Genomic DNA, 20,176 nt, shown 5'->3' on the forward strand with positions numbered 1-20,176 from the left:
TAGAAGGAATGTTTGAATGCTTGAATGTTTGAGTATAGTTTCCACGCCTTTTCCCTCATGTATCTGTTATTTCCAAATGAGAGAGAAAAATGTAGTTTATATACTTGTCAATTAGGGCTGATAGACTGATTTTCCCGACCTTAGGCCGACCAGGAAATGTAATTTCCAAATTGCAAACAAAAAGACCTGCAATCTCCTTAGGAGACCGGGCCCAAAATAGGACCCAGGGACCAGGGCGCTGGGCGCTCTGGTCGCACCTCCCGGGACAGCAGGGTGCAAGGAGGTTCAGGCCAGGGCGCTTGAAAAATGCAGTTTTCAGTGTCGTGAGCAAGTTTCGGGGTCTCCATTCAGGTTGCGTGTTGCGTCGCCATCGTGAAGACCGAAATGCAGTCGAAATTGCAAGTGTCGCAATTTTAGGACGCTACAGGAAGGATGCCATGTTTGAAGAGTATCAGTCCATTATGAAGAATGATGTTTGGGAGATCGTTCCTAGGCCTACTAAGAAATCAGTTGTGTCGTCTAAATGGCTTTTTAAAATCAAACATGTTGCAGATGGTAGTATTGAAAAGCACAAGGCCATATTTGTAGCTAGAGGGTCCTCTCAAAGGGAAATAATAGATTATGAAGAAACCTTTGCACTTGTAGTCAGATATACCTCAGTAAGAATAGTACTAGCCATTGCAACAACAAAAGGGTGGAAGGTGCACCAGATGGATGTTAAGACAACATTTCTTAATGGTGAGATCTCAGAAGAAGTCTACCTAGAGCAACCTGAAGGATTTGAAATTCAAGGTGCAGAGTCTCATGTGTGCAGACTCAAGAAAGCTCTTTATGGGCTTAAACAGGCTCCGAGGGCCTGGTATGAAAGAATTGACACCTATCTCTCTAAACTAGGCTTCTCTAAAAATGATGCAGATCCAAATCTTTACTACAAACAAAATAAAGGTGATATGTTAATATTGATTTTATATGTTGATGACTTACTAATCACAGGAGTAGATCACCTCATAGATCAATGTAAGAAAGATTTATCTAAAGAATTTGATATGAAGGACTTGGGACTCCTTCATTACTTCCTAGGTTTGGAAATATGACAAAATTCTAAAAATATTATACTAAACCAAAGAAAGTATACTTTGGACATTTTGAAGAGATTCAGAATGCATAACTGCAGACCTATGACCTCTCCCATGGAAACAAATTTACATAAACTTAAGCAGCAACAGAGTCACAATCCATTGATCCTACACTCTACGGACAGATGATTGGGTCCCGGATGTATCTGGTGAATACAAGGCCAGATATCTGTTATCCTGTCAATGCCTTAAGTCAGTTTATGTGTGAGCCTAAGGAAATTCACTTGATTGCAGTGAAACACATTATGAGATACTTGCAAGGTACTCTAAACCTTGGTCTCAAATATGAGAAAGTCGATCTATACCTACATGGATTTACAGACTCAGATTGGGCTGGGAGTGTGACTGACAGGAAAAGCACTTCAAGGTGTTGCTTCAGTTTAGGATCAGCCATAATATATTGGATCAGCAGAAAACAGTATTTTGTAGCTCAGAGTTCCACCAAGGTCGAGTACATTACAGCTTCCATGGCTGCTCGAGAGGCAGTGTCTTAGTAAGTTGCTTGTGGGACTATTTGGTGAACCCATGAAACCCACTGCCATCCATTGTGACAACCAGAGCTGCATAAAACTTTCTATAAATCCAATATTTCATGATAGATCCAAGCATATTGAGATTCCATACCATTATGTGCAAGACATGGTAGACAAAAATGTGATCAAATTGGAATATGTTAACACAGGAGATCAGACTGCAGATATTCTGACCAAACCACTTTCCAGAGTGAAGGTTGATCACTTCAGAAAAGGTTTAGGTATGATAGAAAGGTAATTTGCTTTGTAAATAAGATGTTTAATGTGTAAACTTCTTTTGTCATGTTGGGACATTTTGAGTTTCACCCCCCTGTGTTCATATCTAAGAGGTGACGATCTCTCAGATTATGAACACTTGTATGTAGACATCATAAGGTGACGATCTTATGATTTTCTAAACCAGTTATCATGTTGGATCTCTGGTATGTCATGGATGTGCCATGATGGTGTTGTGATAAAACATTTGTATAAAATGTTTGTGCACATATCACAAACAAGATAAGATGAAAATCTAACCATCCTCATATGTTTATCCTTAGTATTGTATGTTTAGGCAATACTGATATCACGTGTTTAGGTGATATCTTGTCATAGTGGAATGATGAATTTTTATATCACATGGTTAGGTGATACTCTATGAATGATGTTTCATATTATGTCCTGATGATACTTCCTATCATATGTATAGATGATATATATTCTTGGAGACTGACATTATGAAAAAGGAAATGTGATGCAGGTTACTTTAACTATCTTCCAAAGCTAAGAGGGAGTGTTAATGCATTAGTAGCTTCTGCAAGATAAGACTTTCCTAACTCGTTAATCTCTTCTAGTTTGTCTTGGTTTACTCATCTATGTTGTTAGATTATCTGATTTATGCTTTCCGAACTGAATATGTTTATCAGACTGTAACATTGATCATAATTATGATATTGATAAAGATGGATTAGATCGACGACCTGCTTAACATAGTTAAGCGTTGATGTAATGCTATTTGTTATCGGGCTTGTTTGCTATTAACACCGATTCATTATTGGGAGTGTTTATATCGATCTGTTATTGTTTGCTATTAACACCAATTCATTATCGGGTGTGTTTATATCGATCTGTTATCATTTGCTTTGACACCGATTAGTTATAACACTAAGTGAATCGGTAGACAAGTCATGACCAAGTGACATCTTGGTCAGACATGTCTAAAAGACATGTCCGATCAAGGTGCCACTTGATCGTGGCTGTCTTACTATATATACATCATTCAAAACAAAAGGATGACATTGAAATCGATACATGTTCATCCACTACACCTGCAGAAAAGAAAGACGATAATATTATTGTCATAGTAATAAATCTTAAATACATCATCTAGTATATAACTTGTTCATTAAATTGGAAATTGCAATAACATTTACACAATTTAGTGCATGGAAAATCAAGTATGGGATCGCATTACTTATTCACCACAACTTATAGATGCAGTCCAAAGAGACCAAGACTATTGAGGTAAGTATAACTAATAATATTCGATCCACGTTTGTTCTTAACTAAATCTAATCATGGGGTTTTTTTCATTATTCTAGAGTAGTCCTGCATCAAACGCTAGAATTCAATAATAAGTTACTGAGCTGCTTCAGCCATATAATGTATTACAAAATAAGCCACCTCTTTGCAGTGCATTGACTGTTGAATCACATTTTGAATCATTAGAATAAAGTTCCATTCCCATAGCTTTTTAACAGATTACAAAACATTGTTCAACTCTTAACGCAATTCTCATATGACTAACTTAAAACATTTGCTAACTTCTACCAGCTATGGTCAAATGTCTGTTCATACTTTAAACATTACGAAAATAATTTGGTAAGGAGGCATTCATATTTGTTTGTATTTGAAAGAAAAGGGGCGAAGACAGGATTTGAGGCAATGGAGACAGTCTCAGTGCACACAGGATGTCGGCCTTAGCCTCACAAGCATTCACCTCTTCGCAAACTCTGCAACAGGTGCAAGTAACCTGGCTGGTCTGGATTTATGTACCTGCAGAATTAGATCATAGCAATTCATTCCTTTTTGACAGAAAATTCAGTGCCAATTCCATGAAGGTGAAAAAAGAAAAAGTACGTACCATCTATTTCTGTCAATAGAAAATGCTAAGTAACAGAAAGATTACCACTAGAGAGCTGCAGATTACAACAAATCAAAAAAGAAACTAGTTCACAGTAAGTTACAAATGCTAATAGGCAAGAACATCATCACTGTTTGAAATAGCGACAAGCTTCCAGATATTTTTGTTTAACTTAAATTCACAGCTAATAGCAAGCCAAATAATTGTAGTTAGAAATCCAAGCCTACTTAATGCTGTAAAAATATTTTCCAAAGTATTATGCCCCAAAAATATTGACACCAAGAAAGAGCAGACGAATCCTTCTCTAAGAGGGAAAGAAATATATTTCCTGAACTGCCAGCATCCTCCACCAGTGCATCAACGTACAGAATACATAAATAAGACAAGCAAATTTCTTTTCTTAGCAACGACAATGTTACAAAAGAATAATATTATTCAATCCAAGCTGAGTTACTGGATTATTTGGAAATAGCTCGTCTATTGGGAAGATTCAGTACAGATCCTGGTTCGGAGTGAAGACAAACTGGGGTTGAGAACCCACAAGGTACCCGAGATGCCTATACTAGACCCTAGGCAAACACAGACCAAACCAAGTGAACTCACAGACCGCCCAACAATAAACATCAATTTCAGAACTTTTGTTTCTTAAATTTTCAAATAAAAGCAACATATTTGTAATACCTAATTTCCCTAAAATGTTCTAATTTGACCTATTTTCCCTGAAATCACAAATACAATTAAAACACAAGCTGCTATTTTTGTTTTTTCGAAAGTTAAAGGATTGACAAAGGGTACATGTTGTGTTTGTTGAGTCTTGAAAGAGAAAGAGTGATGCAACTGTTTCTTGATTACTGTTGCCCGACAGTCTACATAGGAGTTAGTTGTTGCCTAGTAGTCAGTTTAGGAGTAAAAATTGGGTGTGATTTTCAGTTTGACTTCTGATTGCTTTGCAGTCCTCGTAGGAGGGAAATCGGGAGTTGATTTTCCAGTTTAAACAGTTTTAACTAAGGTTGCTTGGTAGTCTTCCTAGGAGGGAGTTTAGGCTTTTGGTTACAGAGTAAAATGGGATGTCTGGTAATGTAGTAGTTTTTTTGGAGATGTAATTTTATGATTCTAAATAATGAATAAAGGGAAGAGACTTCAAGGGCTATGAAGCCCTGTATTCTTGTTTGTTCTGTTCTATGGTGCTTATTTCCTTTGTTAGACAGAGTATGTGTTTGTTAATTTGCAAGATCCGAGAATAATCTGCATCAGTTTGGTATCAGAGCATCATAAGATTTTGAGAGTAGAGGATTCTTCAGAAGAGTTTTAAATTGTTCAAGGCTGGTTGATGAGGTTTAGTCTTAGAGTTTGAGCTGCTCAAGGGTACTTGGTCTTACAAAATATTGTGGAGAGTTCTAGCTATATGAGTAATCCTTTAAAAGACCATTAGATGTTTTTATAGGAGTTAGTTTGTTGGTATCAATGTGTTGTCTAAGATAAAGAGTGTTGAGGATTGAAGTTATTTTCTTTACAACCCTGTGAAACATTAAGTTGCAGATCTGTTCTACAAATTTTTTGTTAATTATTTTGAGAGGATGAAGAGCACAAAGAATGTTGGTACCTGGCCACTGAATCATCCACCCAAAACAGAAGAGGATGAAAGAGTTGCAGCTCTATTTTAGGGCTGAAGATACGGTTATGAATCTAGATATGGAGTTATACCATAATGCAAGAAAGAGGATAACCAAAGTGGAAGAAAAGATCAAACAGAAGCAGAGGCAGAATCTAACAAAGGACCAGCAAAAGGAATTGCAACAATCAGAGCTTGAATTGGAGTTATGGTGCATGTTGGACGATGATGAGGCATGCAACAATAAGATGTAATGTCCCCTTTTTGAAATAGGATTTAATAATAAATAATAATAATAAAATTAAAACATAAGAAATAAATAAATAAATATAATATAGTTACAAGTTAATTAAGTTTAATGAAAGGTCAAGAGGCATGCCATGAAGAGTTATAACTCCCTCTATCATGAGATATAAAAGGGGGGAGAATTCATTTAAAAGGATAAGAAGGAACGGAACAAAAAAGAGTGGAGCATAGGAATTAAGGAAAGATAAATGGAAGAAGGAATGGAAGGAAATGAGGAAATGAGGAAATGACTCTCAAAGGGCAGAAATAATGAAGGGTTGTGACCCTCTCAAAGGATGATAAATATGAAAGGTCGTGACCCTCTCAAACTGCAAAAATGATGAAGGGCTATGAGTCTTTCAAAGGGTGATAAGTATGAAAGGTTGTGACCCTTGCAAAGGGCAGACATGATGAAGAGGTGTGACTCTCTCTCACATTAGAAGTTATAAGGGGGAGAAGGTTTCATTTGAGGGGGGGCATACACGGGAGATCAACTTGGGGAATGATTTATAATTCTCAAAGGTAGCAATGAAGGGTGGTGAATCAACTCCAATGAGAGGTGGTCACTCAAGCCTTATGAAAGGTGGTGACCCTTTCACCAATGAAGTATAAAAGAGATCATTCCAAATCATTCAAGGCATTGATCAATCATCATTCCCATCAAGAAAATAATCAATCAAAAAATCATTCTATCAGAACAGCATTCATTCAATCACCTTTCTCCAATATATCAAACAAGTGTGTCATTACATTATCACTCACCAATACCTCTTCATTCAATCTAACCTAGCACTGAATATATTTGATAAGGCATTAAATATACAACCAACAAATTAAATATGAATTCTCTATATGTGCATAACAAGTACTGGGACTGCATATTTATATTTCTGCATATCTATTGTTATCAGTGACTACTATCATGATTGCTTATACATATCCAAATAACAGTCTGATTTAATAAAATTATGCAGTTAATCTTATGCTATGTATCCATTTGTATTTTCTGAGTGCTGCCAGCCATGGTGGAAGGAGTGTAGGCTTGCAAGAGGGATACGATGATGGGGTACTCCCCTATGGTATGTCACCTCTATGAGGGAACTAGATGGTTCCATAGGCCAAGGGGGTACAAAGGGTACTGCCCTTGGGCCTAGAGGAGATGGCATTCCAGGGCACCCCGTTGCAACCTCATTCCCCTACCATGGTGCAAGAAGACCAATCATAGAGAGAGGGAAAAGGTTGGCAAGATGAGAGGATAACGGAAAAGTGGACACCTCATTGGGTAGACCAACTCATATGGATGGCATGGGCCACATGAGGCCAAGAGGGATGGTATATCCACTCTTGGGCCTAGGGTAGAGGGTCCAAGACACCCCATCGAAGTCACACCCTCCCTTGTTCTCCAATGGCTGAGTCCTCCAAAGATATTTAATATTATATGACTGAACTAATAATTCTGCTATGAATTTACTGATTATGATAATCTGATTATTGTTGTAAATCTGATTTAATTTACTGATTATAATACTCTGATTATTGTTGTAATATGATTTTTGGAATCACTGTTGTAAGGGGCTTCTAATCTGTTTTGGGGGTTTAAATCAGGGGAAAGGTATACTCTAAACCCACCTAATTACTTAGAAATTGAGAATTAGGGCAAATTTAGGGCATTCCCAATTAGGGGACATTACATAAGAAGCCAAAGAGAAAACAATCTACATCAAGGACATTGAAGAATTGTGAGAAGGTGAAAAAGAATGGTAAAAATAAATATCCATTTTGTATGCATGAGCCATTCAAGAATTAGACAAGGAGTGGAACTGTTAGAATGGGGAAAGATAGAATCCCTTGAAGACTTGGCAAAAATACTAATGTATAGATGACCTTTGAATGAGGTATTCCAAAAATCACAAAGAGCAAATAGATGAATGGGATGAGTGGGATAGAGTTGTTGTGTTACCTTGAAGAAGGTGAAAGGATTGAAGATTACAATGCAGAGAGAGAAGATTTGAGAGATTGCAATGAGAAGGAATGCAACCTATCACAAGACGAGGCCCGAATTGTTGTAGCAATAGAAGCATTCCATGTTGAAGAGGAAGTTACAACAGCGATGGAGATCTTTGGGAGCTTTATATGTGATGAAGATTTATTGGTTTTAGAGAAAACAACTTGCCAAAAGTAGCTAGAAGAATATCTAGAGGATTCCATTAGTGAGGAAAATGGAGTAAAGGATCATCACTTCCCTGAGGAAGGAACAAGGATGATTGAGATGAGTGACCTCCTGGGAAGGCCCAATGCTTCACCTCTGTGAGCATCACCTAGATGCAATGAGTGCTAAGTGTTCCATTCATTCTCATGATTGATGGGTTCTTGTGAACCACTACTCATGAAACATGGGTCAATAAGTTTGACTTGAAAACTACACAGTTGAATCTTGATAGCAATATCACAATTTGACTTGTTGTGGATAATATCTCCTACTTATCAATTGATGAGCTATAGGGGCTCTATAATGAATGTTTCATAAGGCAAAATACTTGCTGAAGGTTTTGCAAATGGGGAGGTGGGCTTAACCTTGGAGGAAACTCCATGGTTAAGCGCACTTGAGTTGGAGTAGTATTGGGATGGGTGACCTCCCAAGAAGGCCCTATGCTTCACCTCTGTGAGCATCACCTAGATGCAATGAGTGCTAAGTATTCTATTCATTCCCATGAGAGATGGGTTCTTGTGAACCACTACTTATGAAACATGGGTCAATGAGTTTGACTTGAAAACTACACAGTTGAATCCTAATAGCAATATCACATTTGACTTGCCATGGATAATATCTCCTACTTATCAAATGATGAGCTATAGGGGCTCTATAATGAATGTTTCATAAGGAACAACACTTGCTGAAGGTTTTGCAAATGGGGTTGCAAGCTAAGTGGGCTTTACCTTGGAGTAAACTCCATGGTTAAGCCTGATTGTGTCATGCCCCCAATTTCATATTAATAAATTAAATGAATAAAACTCACATTTATTAAATTACAGACTTCTTAAGTTGTCCGTCCCTGCATCATTCATAAAATGTAAGAACCCGACTTGGCTCTCCTCTGCTGACTGTTTCTTTTGAATGCAATAGATTTGAATTTGTTTTGGTTTTTGAATGTTTATAGATTTTTTTGTGTTTTTTTGGTAATAATGAGCAATGAAACAATACTGGAATAAACTCCTATGCTTAAAATAATACTGGAACAATAATATTACTGCTGGAATTAATTTACGAAACTATCAAGGGAATGTTTGTTCTGTTTTATGGCCAATATGCCTGGAAAACAAATTCATTACAATGTAAGATAAAAACCTGATTTTTGCTGTCCCAGTAGTTGAAAAAAATCTGCCAACTGCAGCCAACTGCAAATTTTAATTTTTTTGAAAAAAATACTGTTCACGCGGTACTGTAGCAATCCGTACGGCAGCACTATTCACGCGGTACTGTTCACGCGGCACTGTAGCAGTCCATACGGCGGTACTGTAGCGTTTACTGTAGCGCGGGTACTGTAGCAGCAATTGTATTTTGAAATGATTGCTTCAATTCTGATTTTTAATGGCTGCCAAATGAAACTGTAGGTCTGCAATTAATATATATTCGAAAATCTGCATACCCTAGATGTCTTCCCTTCTTTTTAAAGCCCAAATAGAACTCCAGAATGAAGCTCTCCTGAAATGCCAAATTTAGTGGATATTTCACCACCTCAAATGGTTGCAACACTGAAGAATTGTCGCTCTCCAATGGCTGATTGAATCAGAAACCCTTGGCTTCTTCTCCCAAGTTCATAACAAACAAATATCAATTCTCTGGATGGATGATATAAAAATGAGCTCTTAAGTCCCTTTTTATTCTTTCTTATGAGAGCTTGAACACTTTCCTGGCCAATGTGGGATAAAAGATTTATTCCCACATTAAATTATTCACTTAACACACTTTATTATATTAAAGTGACTTTATTATTATAAAATTACTTTAGAACTTTATAATAATATTAAAATATTAAATAAATCACTTTAAGTCACTTAAACTTTAATATCTCTTGATGTACTTATCTGATTGCTAAACCGTCTGAGCCAGGAGTCGACTCTCCCTGTTCTCCATGTGATTGGATGCCTGTCTAAAAATAGAAACCCTGAATAGTGACTTACTATAAATAGTAAGTATGTGGAACTGAGTCTAGAATTAGCTGCAAAGGCCTAATCAAGGTCGACACTGCCAATAAGCTCTGCTCAGGTGTCTTTCTATTAATAGGAACCCTGACTCTCCCAAAATAGTAACTTACTATAAATAGTAAGTGTGCCAATCTGAGTCAAAAAACCTGTGCAAAGGCCAAAACCTGAATCCAGCTGAAGAGTAATGTCTCTAATCACCAAATAACTGCCACACGAGGCCCTCTATCAATAATTGTTAGCCTACGAGGGTCAAATGATAGGCTAATTCTTACAAACTCTGATGCTCGCAAAATGGGGACATTACATGCCCCCAATTTCATATTAATAAATTAAATGAATAAAACTCACATTTATTAAATTACAGACTTCTTAAGTTGTCCGTCCCTGCATCATTCATAAACAATCATAGTATTTAATATTTAAATCAACCCATTTGAAAGGTAAGTTGGATTAATTAAGTCATAAAACAATAAACATATATTAGTGGCAGACCAGATCTGACGCATGTCAAATTTGTCTGCCTTTACAGCAATCAAAAGGTTAATAGTTAGTAGTAATTAATAATAAGAAGTAGCTACTAGTAATGAGCAAGTAATCTTCTACACAATCAACAAATGATTAGTTAAGAGGTGATCACTAAAGGATTAATTAATCCTTATTAAAGGATGCGATTAAGAATAAAGGAAGAGATACAATTTAGGGAAAGGTATGTCCATTCCCAATCTAAGGATACAAGCCTTTGTTCCCATAAAATATTAATAAGGGATCAATATGTTGGTTTCCAAATCAATAGATTGCAAAAACCCTAAGAATGTGCCAAGTTATATAATCAGGCTATGCAACTCATTTGGCTAATGAACAAGAATCTTCTACTCTTCAGGGTCTGCAAAACCTTGGTGGGTGTACCTTTGATAAATAGAGCAGATTTATAATCTTACGTTGAAGCCCTGATTTAGATCCACTCAATATGGCACATATACTTGAAGTGAATGTTTGATACCTTATTACTCCTACTCCTACTTATTTCTCTTAAATAAATAAATAAAACTAATTCTTCAACGAAAATTATTTCAAATGATTAAGACCAGTGCCTTCTTTCAAGGCCACAGAGTCACATACATCCAATTCCTAACCATAATTTAAGTTACTTGGCATACAAATGTGTTTATATCTTATATAAAAATGCACAAATGTAATATTATTAGGTTCTTGTTAATCCAATTATTCTCTTTCAAATTGCTGTAACTTAATTAAATAGAATTTAATGTTAAGTTCTTTCAAAATTTTGTGATCAAAATAGAAGAGATGGAGATATGATTTGAAAGTTGTATTTCATCTGCTATAGCGTGTTTTAAAGATGTACCACACTTATCAATTTTGGTGTGTACAACCTCCTCAATGTAAGCATGCTATATAAGTGGATGAGGGGTTACGTAGTGAAGAGATATGTCTTCCCACGTGGGAAGACACATCTCTTCCCTACGTACCTCTCACCACAGTATATAAACTAGTCACCGTTTATTTACACGATCGAAAGGAGTGCGACTTGTTTGAGAATCGCTTTACCACCCGATACCATGAACGGTGTAACCGTTGGTCAAATGCGATAAGTTAACTTTGGTTTTATTTATCATTAGTTAACGTTAACATATTAGTATATGCAATCAAATTTATATATATATATATATATATCGAAAGCATGAAATAGTACGACTGACGTTACAAAATTAACACTCCCTCTTAACTAGGGAGGACACATTTCATGTTAGAGAAAACATCACAATTCATCCATTGATTGTGAAGAGAGGAGCTATCACACCACAGTGATATTCAAAGATATGGTTCAACAATGAATATCAAGTCTCATGATACTCACCATAACTCATAGTTATCAAGTAAGGTATGTGCATTGGCATCAAGTCACATGATGCCTACCATACTGATAATGATTTCATGGCATGTCCACGAACATTATGTTCATAATATTCACCATGAAGATCTCTATCATAATTATGGTTTATTTAATGATATCAACCAACAGATATCTACCATAATGTCTCAGAGATATATATACTATCATGACATGTCCACAGATATCATGTCACATGATATCCATCAAGATAGTTAAATTGATAATTGTAAAATCGTCACCTTACAATATCAATTTGAAACAAGTGTTCATTATTGAAAAGTCGTCACCCTTCAATAATGTTCACAGAAGGCCCATGCACCCATGGAGTCACACACATGACAAATAAAAGAGTTTACACACTAAACATCTTTAAATATATTAGTATATTAGAATAAATGAGACTATCTCAAAATTAAATAACATTTTCAACCATACCAAATTTATCTCTAAAGTGTTCAATCTTGATCCTAGAGAGAGGCTTGCTAAGAATGTCTGCAATTTGATCACCTGTACTAATATAATTCAGTCAGATCACATTCCTTTCCACCATATCTCAAACATAGTGATAAGGAATCTCAATGTGTTTAGACCTATCATGAAATACTGGATTCATTGAAAGCTTGATGCAACTCTGATTGTCATAGTAGATGACAGTAGGATTTAAGGGCTGACCAAACAGTCCTACAAGAAATTTCCGGAGCCATACAACTTCTCTTACTCCCATGGAGGCTGCAATGTATTCAGCTTCTGTAGAACTCTGAGCAACTGAAGATTGTTTTCTACATATCCATGAGATCATTCCTGATCCTAAACTGAAGCAACATCCTGATGTGCTTTTCCTGTCAACTATGCTTCTAGTGCAATCAGAATCAGTGAATCCATGTAGGTCAGGTTCTACATGTTTATATTTCAAACCAAAACCAATAGTTCCTCGAAGATATCTCAAAATATGCTTTGCAGCAACAAGATGTATTTCCTTGGGTTCACACATGAACTGACTTAGTGCATTTACAACATAACATATATCAGGTCTTGTGTTTACCAAATACATCAGAGATCCAATAATCTGTCTGTAGAGTGTAGGATCTGCAAACTTTGATTCTACAGCTATTTCCTTTAGCTTGTGCAGATTTGTCTCCATAGGTGTGGTCATGGATCTACAATCCAACATTCTAAATCTCTTGAGTATATCAATGGTGTATTTTCCTTGATTAAGGATTATACCATCTGCCTGCTGCTAAACTTCCAATTCAAGGAAGTAGTGAAGAATTCCTAAATCTTTCATATCAAACTCAAAGGCTAATTCTTTCTTACATCCAGAAATACAATTATCCTCTCCTATGATTAGTAGATCATCAACATAAAGAATAAGAATTAATAATTCACCATTGATTACCTTGTAGTAGAGATTTGGATCTGCTTCATTCTTGAAAAACCCTAATTCCAAGAGATAGTGATCAATTCTTTCATACCATGCTCGGGGGGCATGTTTCAGTCCATAAAGAGCTTTCTTTAATCTACAGACATGTGATTCAGCCTTATGAATCACAAAACCTTTAGGTTGCTCCAAATAAACTTCTTCTTCAATCTTACCATTCAGAAAAGAGTCTTGACATCTATTTGATGGACTTTCCATCCTTTAGATGCTGCAATAGCCAAAACTGTTCGGACAGAAGTGTATATGGCAAAAGGAGAAAATGTCTCTTCATAGTCAATACCTTCTTTCTATGAGAAACCTCTGGCAACAAACCTTGCTTTGTGCTTCTCAATGCTACCATCTGCTCTATGTTTGATTTTGAAGAGCCATTTTTTAGATACCACAAATTTGCCTTTAGGCCTAGGCACAATATCCCAGACATCATTTTTCAGAATTGATTGATACTCTTCTGACATAGCATCTTTCCAAACTTGATGCTTGAGCACATCTCCAACACAGGAAGGTTCTGCATCAATGATCTCACTCATCAAGGCAGTATAACTGGAAAATAGGTTAGGTCTCTTACTTTCTCTGAAGGTCCCCTTTGGAGCAACATAATTTTCAGCTTCTTGAAACATCTTTTTAGCCCAAAGTGGTCTCTTCCTAGTTTCGGCATAATTTTCTTCTAAAGGTAAGCCTTGAACTTCATGCTCAGGATCTTCAGGGGTCTCCCTCTGAATCTCACGGGTGGAATCCTCATCCAAGCTTGTAGGAGGATCTTGGTGTTCTAATTCATTAGAGCTTTTGGACCTCCTGAATGCTATCTTCCTCAAAGATGACATCTATGCTTAGTTCAATTTGTCTTTGACCAGGTATGTATATTCTATAGGCTCTAGAGGTTTCATTGTACCCAACAAATACTCCTTTCTTTCCGGGAGGTTCTAAAATTTGACCTCTTTTCTTTGGGGACATGAATATAGACTAGACACCCAAAGATCCGGAAATAACTTATGTCAGGTTTGTTGCCAGTAAAGGCTTTCTTCAAGGGTTTTATTGTCAAGAAGAGAATGAGGACATCTATTTTGAATGTACACAGCTGTCCTAGATGCTTCAGCCCAAAATGAGGTTTCTATATTTTGGTCAAACAACATAGCCCTAGCAGCTTCTATTATAGTCCTATTCTTTCTTTTAGCTACCCCATTTTGTTGTGGGTTATAAGGTACAGTTAACTCTCTCTTAATCCCAGCATTTATACAATAATCTTTAAACATATCAGAAGTGTATTCCCCCCCATTGTCTGTTCTTAAGGTTATGATTTTCTTAACTGTCATATTTTCTGCAAGAGCTTTGAATTCCATAAATTTAGAAAGGATTTCTTCAAACTCTTTGTACCTCAGAAAATATATCCAGGTCTTTCTAGAATAATCATCTACAAATATTACATAATATAAAAATCCCCCTAATGAGGGTACAGACATGGGTCCACATAAATCAGAATGAACTAATTCTAATACATTTTTGGATTTACTGTTGCTAGAATTAAAAGACCCTTTAGTATTCTTTCCCAAGGCACACCCTTTGCAGGCTCCTTTAGATTTTTGACTTAACTTGGGTAAGCCGATCACCATCTTCTCTATCTTAGGTAGGGCATGAAATGAAGGTGCCCTAATCTTCTGTGCCAAAGTTCATTCGAATTTGGAGTCTCATGAATCAAGGCTAGAGGTGGAGTGGTGCAAAGTCTGTAGAGGCTCCCTTATCTTACTCCAATGGTGTGGGATTTCTTGATGGTGGAGTTCTTTGGCCAAGTAAGTACCTTTCCTTCCATAAAGGTTAATTTGTAACCCTTATCTTCAAGTGTAGAAACTGAGACAAGGTTTCTATTTATACCAGGTACAAATAGAACTCCAGTCAGCTGTAGGGATATGCCTAACTTTAGGTTGTTATTGCAGGTTCCTATTCCCATAACTGGATAATTTGAGTCATCACCAATTGTCACTTCTTCATTTGAACTTTCCACAAGTGTATCTAGGTGCTCACGAAATCCAGTGATGTGTCGAGATGCTCCGTTGTCAATCACCCATGTGTTGAAACTGGAGGTGACTTGACTAGAGAGGGCTGAGTAGAAGACTAGCTTCTCGGAATTACTCCCTTTCTTAATTTCTGCCATTGAAGCTTGTTGTTTGATCCTGTCTGGACACTTCATTGCATAGTGACCATATTGGTCACATCTGAAACATTGTACTCAGAAATGTCTCTCTTCTTCTTTGAAGACCTCTTCCCATTTGAGTTGTTGTCCCTCTTTCTCTTAAAGTTCTTCTTCTTTCCTTTCTTGTGGGAATTAGAGTTTAGAACTTGAATGTCTTCATTACCATTGTTTTGTTTTATTCCTCTTGTGACAATCCGAGATTCCTCTTGAATGCAATCGGTTTTCAATCTATCAAACTTAGGAAATTTAAAATGAGCACTGATTCCTTGAATGAACGATTCCCATGAGGTAGGAAGTCCTTCTAGGGCCATCATAGCAAGTTCTTTGTTGTCTACTAGATGTCCAATAGTGGATAGTTGATCCCTAAGCTCAGTGATCCTCAAGAAATGGGATGTAACTGTTTCTCCTTTATTCATCTTTATATGGTGTAGATGATTCTTTAGGGTGAGAGCCCTGCTAGTGTTGTTGATTTCATAAATGTCAGCTAGTGCTTTGAACATCTGAAAGGCCGTCTCATATTTAGAAATAATTGGTACAATGTGGTCTCTTACTGAATCCACAATTACCTTAAGGGCCTTCTCACTGTCCTTGCTCCACTAAATTTTCTCTGTATCATCAGAGGGTTCAGGAATTTCACTTTTGACATGGGAGTCAATTTTATTTTCTTTCAAAACAAGCATGATCCTGAATTTCCAAGATACAAAATTTGATGCTCCATCTAATCTATCTTCAAACCTAACTCCGATTGCCATTAGGATTACGGGAATGTGATCTTAGTAAGAGCCTGGTGAAAGTTTATGAGATCGTTACAGAATTTTAATATGATCTTCCTTAACTTCGCTCTAATACCATGTTAAGTTCTTTCAAAATTCTGTGATCAAAATAGAAGAGATGGAGATATGATCTGAAAGTTGTATTTTATCTGCTATAGTGTGTTTTAAAGATGCACCACACTTATCAATTTCGGTGTGTACATCCTCCTCAATGTAACCATGCTATATAAGTGGATGAGGGGTTACGTAGTGAAGAGATATGTCTTCCCACGTGGGAAGACACATCTCTTCCCTACGTACCTCTCACCACAGTATATAAACTAGTCACCGTTTACTTACCCGATCGGAAGGAGTGCGACTTGTTTGAGAATCGCTTTACCACCCGATACCATGAACGGACAAATTAACTTTGAATTTATTTATCATTAGTTAACGTTAACATATTAGTATATGTAATCAAATTAATATATGTATATATCAGAAGCATGGAATAGTACGACCGACGTTACAAAATTAACATTTAACTCTGTTTTACAAAAGCCAATTAACCAAATCACATAGAGTAGGGAAAGATGCTTCAATAAATTAGAATTACCCTTGATAATCTGAATTAAACAAATGAGAAAGAAATGAATTGGAGACAACCATATAATATTTTATCGTCCACAATCAACAAATAACTGAGAACAGGAAATCTAGATTCTTGTATTATAGTTTGCCATTGTAAGAAGGTACAAAATTTTCTTGCTACTGCTATTGCTTATACTTCTATCTACTTCTCCCCCTTTCATTCGGTCCTAGTTTCTCCCTTATATATCGAAATTGGGAGAAGCGACAAGCTTCAAACCGTTATAATGTAACCATTCATAACTAATCAATATAGTTTAGCAATATAAGAAATAATCCAAAGTATTAGAGAGTTTTTGTCAAATAAATCAAGTGCTTAATAACATAAAATGAAACAAAGCATAACACAATTTTAACCGGTGAATATGAGTAGGCCTTTTTGTCTTCATACTATGAGTGGTAGCCCGTGATCCTTGGGTCTGGCAAGGTTCCACTTTCTGTAAAGGCGTCCTTCATATCCATCGGTGGTCCTCTGTCCGCATCAATCCTCTGAGGTATTCAAGTATGTGCTCTCGCATTGGTACACCTCGTAATCACTTGGCCATTTGAAATTCTAGACTGTTGGTATATTTGCAAGGTGATCCTTCCATCTCTTATCTTGCATTGCTTGTACCTCTATAACAAATTTTGAGTATCCAAAATCCAAGGTGATAATCTTGTCCAAGAACAAATTGAAACTCTGTATGCTTGTATCCTGTTCTTCTTTCATGCGAGACACAATTCTGGGAACCATTTGGCATAAGTCACTCTTCCAATCACTAAAGTCCCTGATATGCTTGTCCCTGTCAAGGATGTGGGGTATGGTCCAGTGTTTAAATGTATGAAAAGAGTCTATTTTGGCTTTCACCCTTTGTTCTTCACTTGTAATGTACTAGAGCTCTTCAATGACTATCGTTATTGTTCTCTTAGTTCCCTTTATTGTAGGAGGAGTGTTTTGCCAATAAAGTGTAATTCAATGCATTGCAGAAATAATAGACATGACAGAATACATCATGACAGAATATAAAGGAACTCAGATCTTCATTGATTCATAATAATGTCAGTACAATGACAATGACCATACTAACTCCGTCCCCATGACCAAGGACTCGCTAATATATAAAGGTGGCCGGTTAGTTACCCGATGTCAACTGTCGACAACCGACGGGTTAACTGCCGTCATTAACTCTAATTACATTAAATGTCTTATTGCTTAATTACCCGACAACATCATCCCCCCCAAAAAGAAATGTCGTCTCCGGACGACAGACAACAAAATGGGAATGATATGCCTACAACAGATAACAACTACGAACCCCACAAAATAACAACTACACACAGACTACTGAGGGGGTAAGGGAGGCATCCCTGATGGTGGAGGGGCTGGGGCTGCTACTGCCAACTGCTCTCGAAGCTGTACCACCTGGTTGGTCCGGTATCAGAGGTCCTGCTCAGCCTGCAACTGCCGCTCTCGGGAACTCCTCACTTGAAACACTGCCTCCATCAATTCCTGATGCTTCGCCTCCAACTCGGCTGCCAGGGTAGCAACTCTCGATTCTGTTGAGGCTCTCTCATTTGACTGCACTGCCAACTCTGCCCTCACGGCACTCAATTCTCCTCTCACGATGGCAAGGATCTCATCTGTACTCCTAGCATGGGTGCGCTGCTGCTCTAACTCTGTCTCCAATGCAGGGATGCGAGTGGCTAACTCCTTCTGAGCCCTATCCGCCCTGAGCTGAGTCTCTCGAAGCTCAAGATAGCTATCTCGTACAGCCTGCTCAATCCGTCTGACCATAGACTATGTCTGACTCCCTCCGGCCACCTCCTGGCTCTGCCACTTTGCTCGCATCTCTGGAAGATCAAGGATCGGCCATCCATGCTGCTCAAAACACTGCTGAAATGCCACTACTACTCCAGACGTAGCAAACGCAAGGAGTCTCCGCAAAGTGAGCTGTCCGACAGACTCCTCTACTGTTGAGGCAACCAATAACTGAACCTCCTCCTCCATCCTGGCTAAGAACTGCACCATGGCAGTAGGTCTCCCCTCTCCAATCCGTCCAACCTGATGCTGCTGCCGCGGTGATACCGCCCCCTCCTCCACCAGCGGTGTCTTTCTATCGCCCTGCTTTCTAGTGCCACTGTCCAAGTCGATAACCCCTGGAGGTGAAGGAATACAAGGGTAGGAAGGTGTGGGTGGTGCCTGCCTGTGTGGGGATGAAGGTAGAGCCGCATATTTGTCTAGCCATGAATTGACATCATCCCCCGCCGACCTCTCCTCGACCGTCCTCTGGGCCTCCTCTGTCCTAGGTTCCATCAGGATGACGAGCATGCATACTGGTGCACTCGCTGGTGTCGTCATCTTGGCTGTGACTGGCGATGGCCGGACTAGTGGAGGCCGAGGATGCATCTGACCAAACCCAGGTATGGGGATGGTAGAGATGGTACCCACTGTGACTCCAAATGATGCCAATGGTCCTCCCTCTCCTTCGACGGTCAGGAGTGCTGGAGTAAATACCACCTGGCCGGTCCTGCTAGCTCCCCCTCCAGGCATTCCACGATGCCCCCTCGGTACACTTGCCAACGATACTGTCTGAGTGGTGGGGGTCTCCTGTGGCAGTACTGGCTGCTCGGTCTGTGAAAGCCTGAAGGTGCTATCTTCCTCTGAATCATCCGACCCCTCACTTTCCTCCTCACTAGTGCCATGTCGTCCTGAATCCGTGTCACTGGCCGACACCACTACGTGGACCTGTCTCCTCTTCTTCCTGCTAGTCTGTCCCTCGGCGGTAGTCAAAATATCCAGCTCTGACCAATAAAATATAGCTGGCTTAAGGGAGTCGATGCTATCCCGTGGTTGCCATCCTCTACGGTGTGGTGGCACCTGTACCCGCACGGAATCTAAAAATAATCCGATAGCGTGATGTGACATATAAAATACTTTATGTTTCAGCATCATACAGTCATGGGCTTTGTCTGACAGTAGACTGGCCCAACCATACACCGTGCCCTTTCTGAGTCCTGCCATCAATGCGATCATAGGTACTGCCACGTCCGACGCTCTGCTGGCGCCAATCAACCTGCTCTGTACTACGTCAAGTAAACATTGCTAGATGCCAGATTTTAAAAATGTCTTCTTCAGACCTCTTCCCTTCGGATCCAGGATGTGACTCCATTCTTCTGTAGTCAGTTGTCCCTACACATTTCTTTTAATAGCTGGGTTCTTCTTTCCTTGGACAACTTTGTTACCTTTTTGTCAATCTTTTTACCCTTGTCAGGAATGCCAAATACTCTCTCAAAATCATCAGAGTTAAATGAAACAATGATGTCAGTGTGCTGGAAATTGAATGACGATGTGCGAAGTTCAGGATCAT

At 38.3% G+C, this 20,176-nt stretch overlaps 1 protein-coding gene across 4 annotated transcripts in view; it reads right to left on the reverse strand.

Annotated features, from left to right (window-relative positions):
• Positions 1 to 3,214: 3,214 nt before the first annotated feature.
• The window catches only part of LOC131049023 (nudix hydrolase 20, chloroplastic), a 275,682-nt gene continuing 258,720 nt past the window's right edge, over positions 3,215 to 20,176 (reverse strand). For 3 of the 4 annotated variants that reach the window (XM_059221517.1, XM_057983021.2, XM_057983019.2), the window contains one exon: positions 3,215 to 3,703. In XM_059221517.1, coding sequence (XP_059077500.1) covers positions 3,634 to 3,703 — 70 coding nt within the window. In that variant the 3' untranslated portion in view covers positions 3,215 to 3,633. Of the gene's footprint in view, positions 3,704 to 3,791; positions 3,847 to 20,176 lie in introns of all 4 variants that reach the window. The other variant, XM_059221510.1, reaches the window with a different exon arrangement.

This window comes from Cryptomeria japonica, chromosome 1 (assembly GCF_030272615.1).
Source record: "Cryptomeria japonica chromosome 1, Sugi_1.0, whole genome shotgun sequence".
Classification (NCBI taxonomy): domain Eukaryota; kingdom Viridiplantae; phylum Streptophyta; class Pinopsida; order Cupressales; family Cupressaceae; genus Cryptomeria; species Cryptomeria japonica.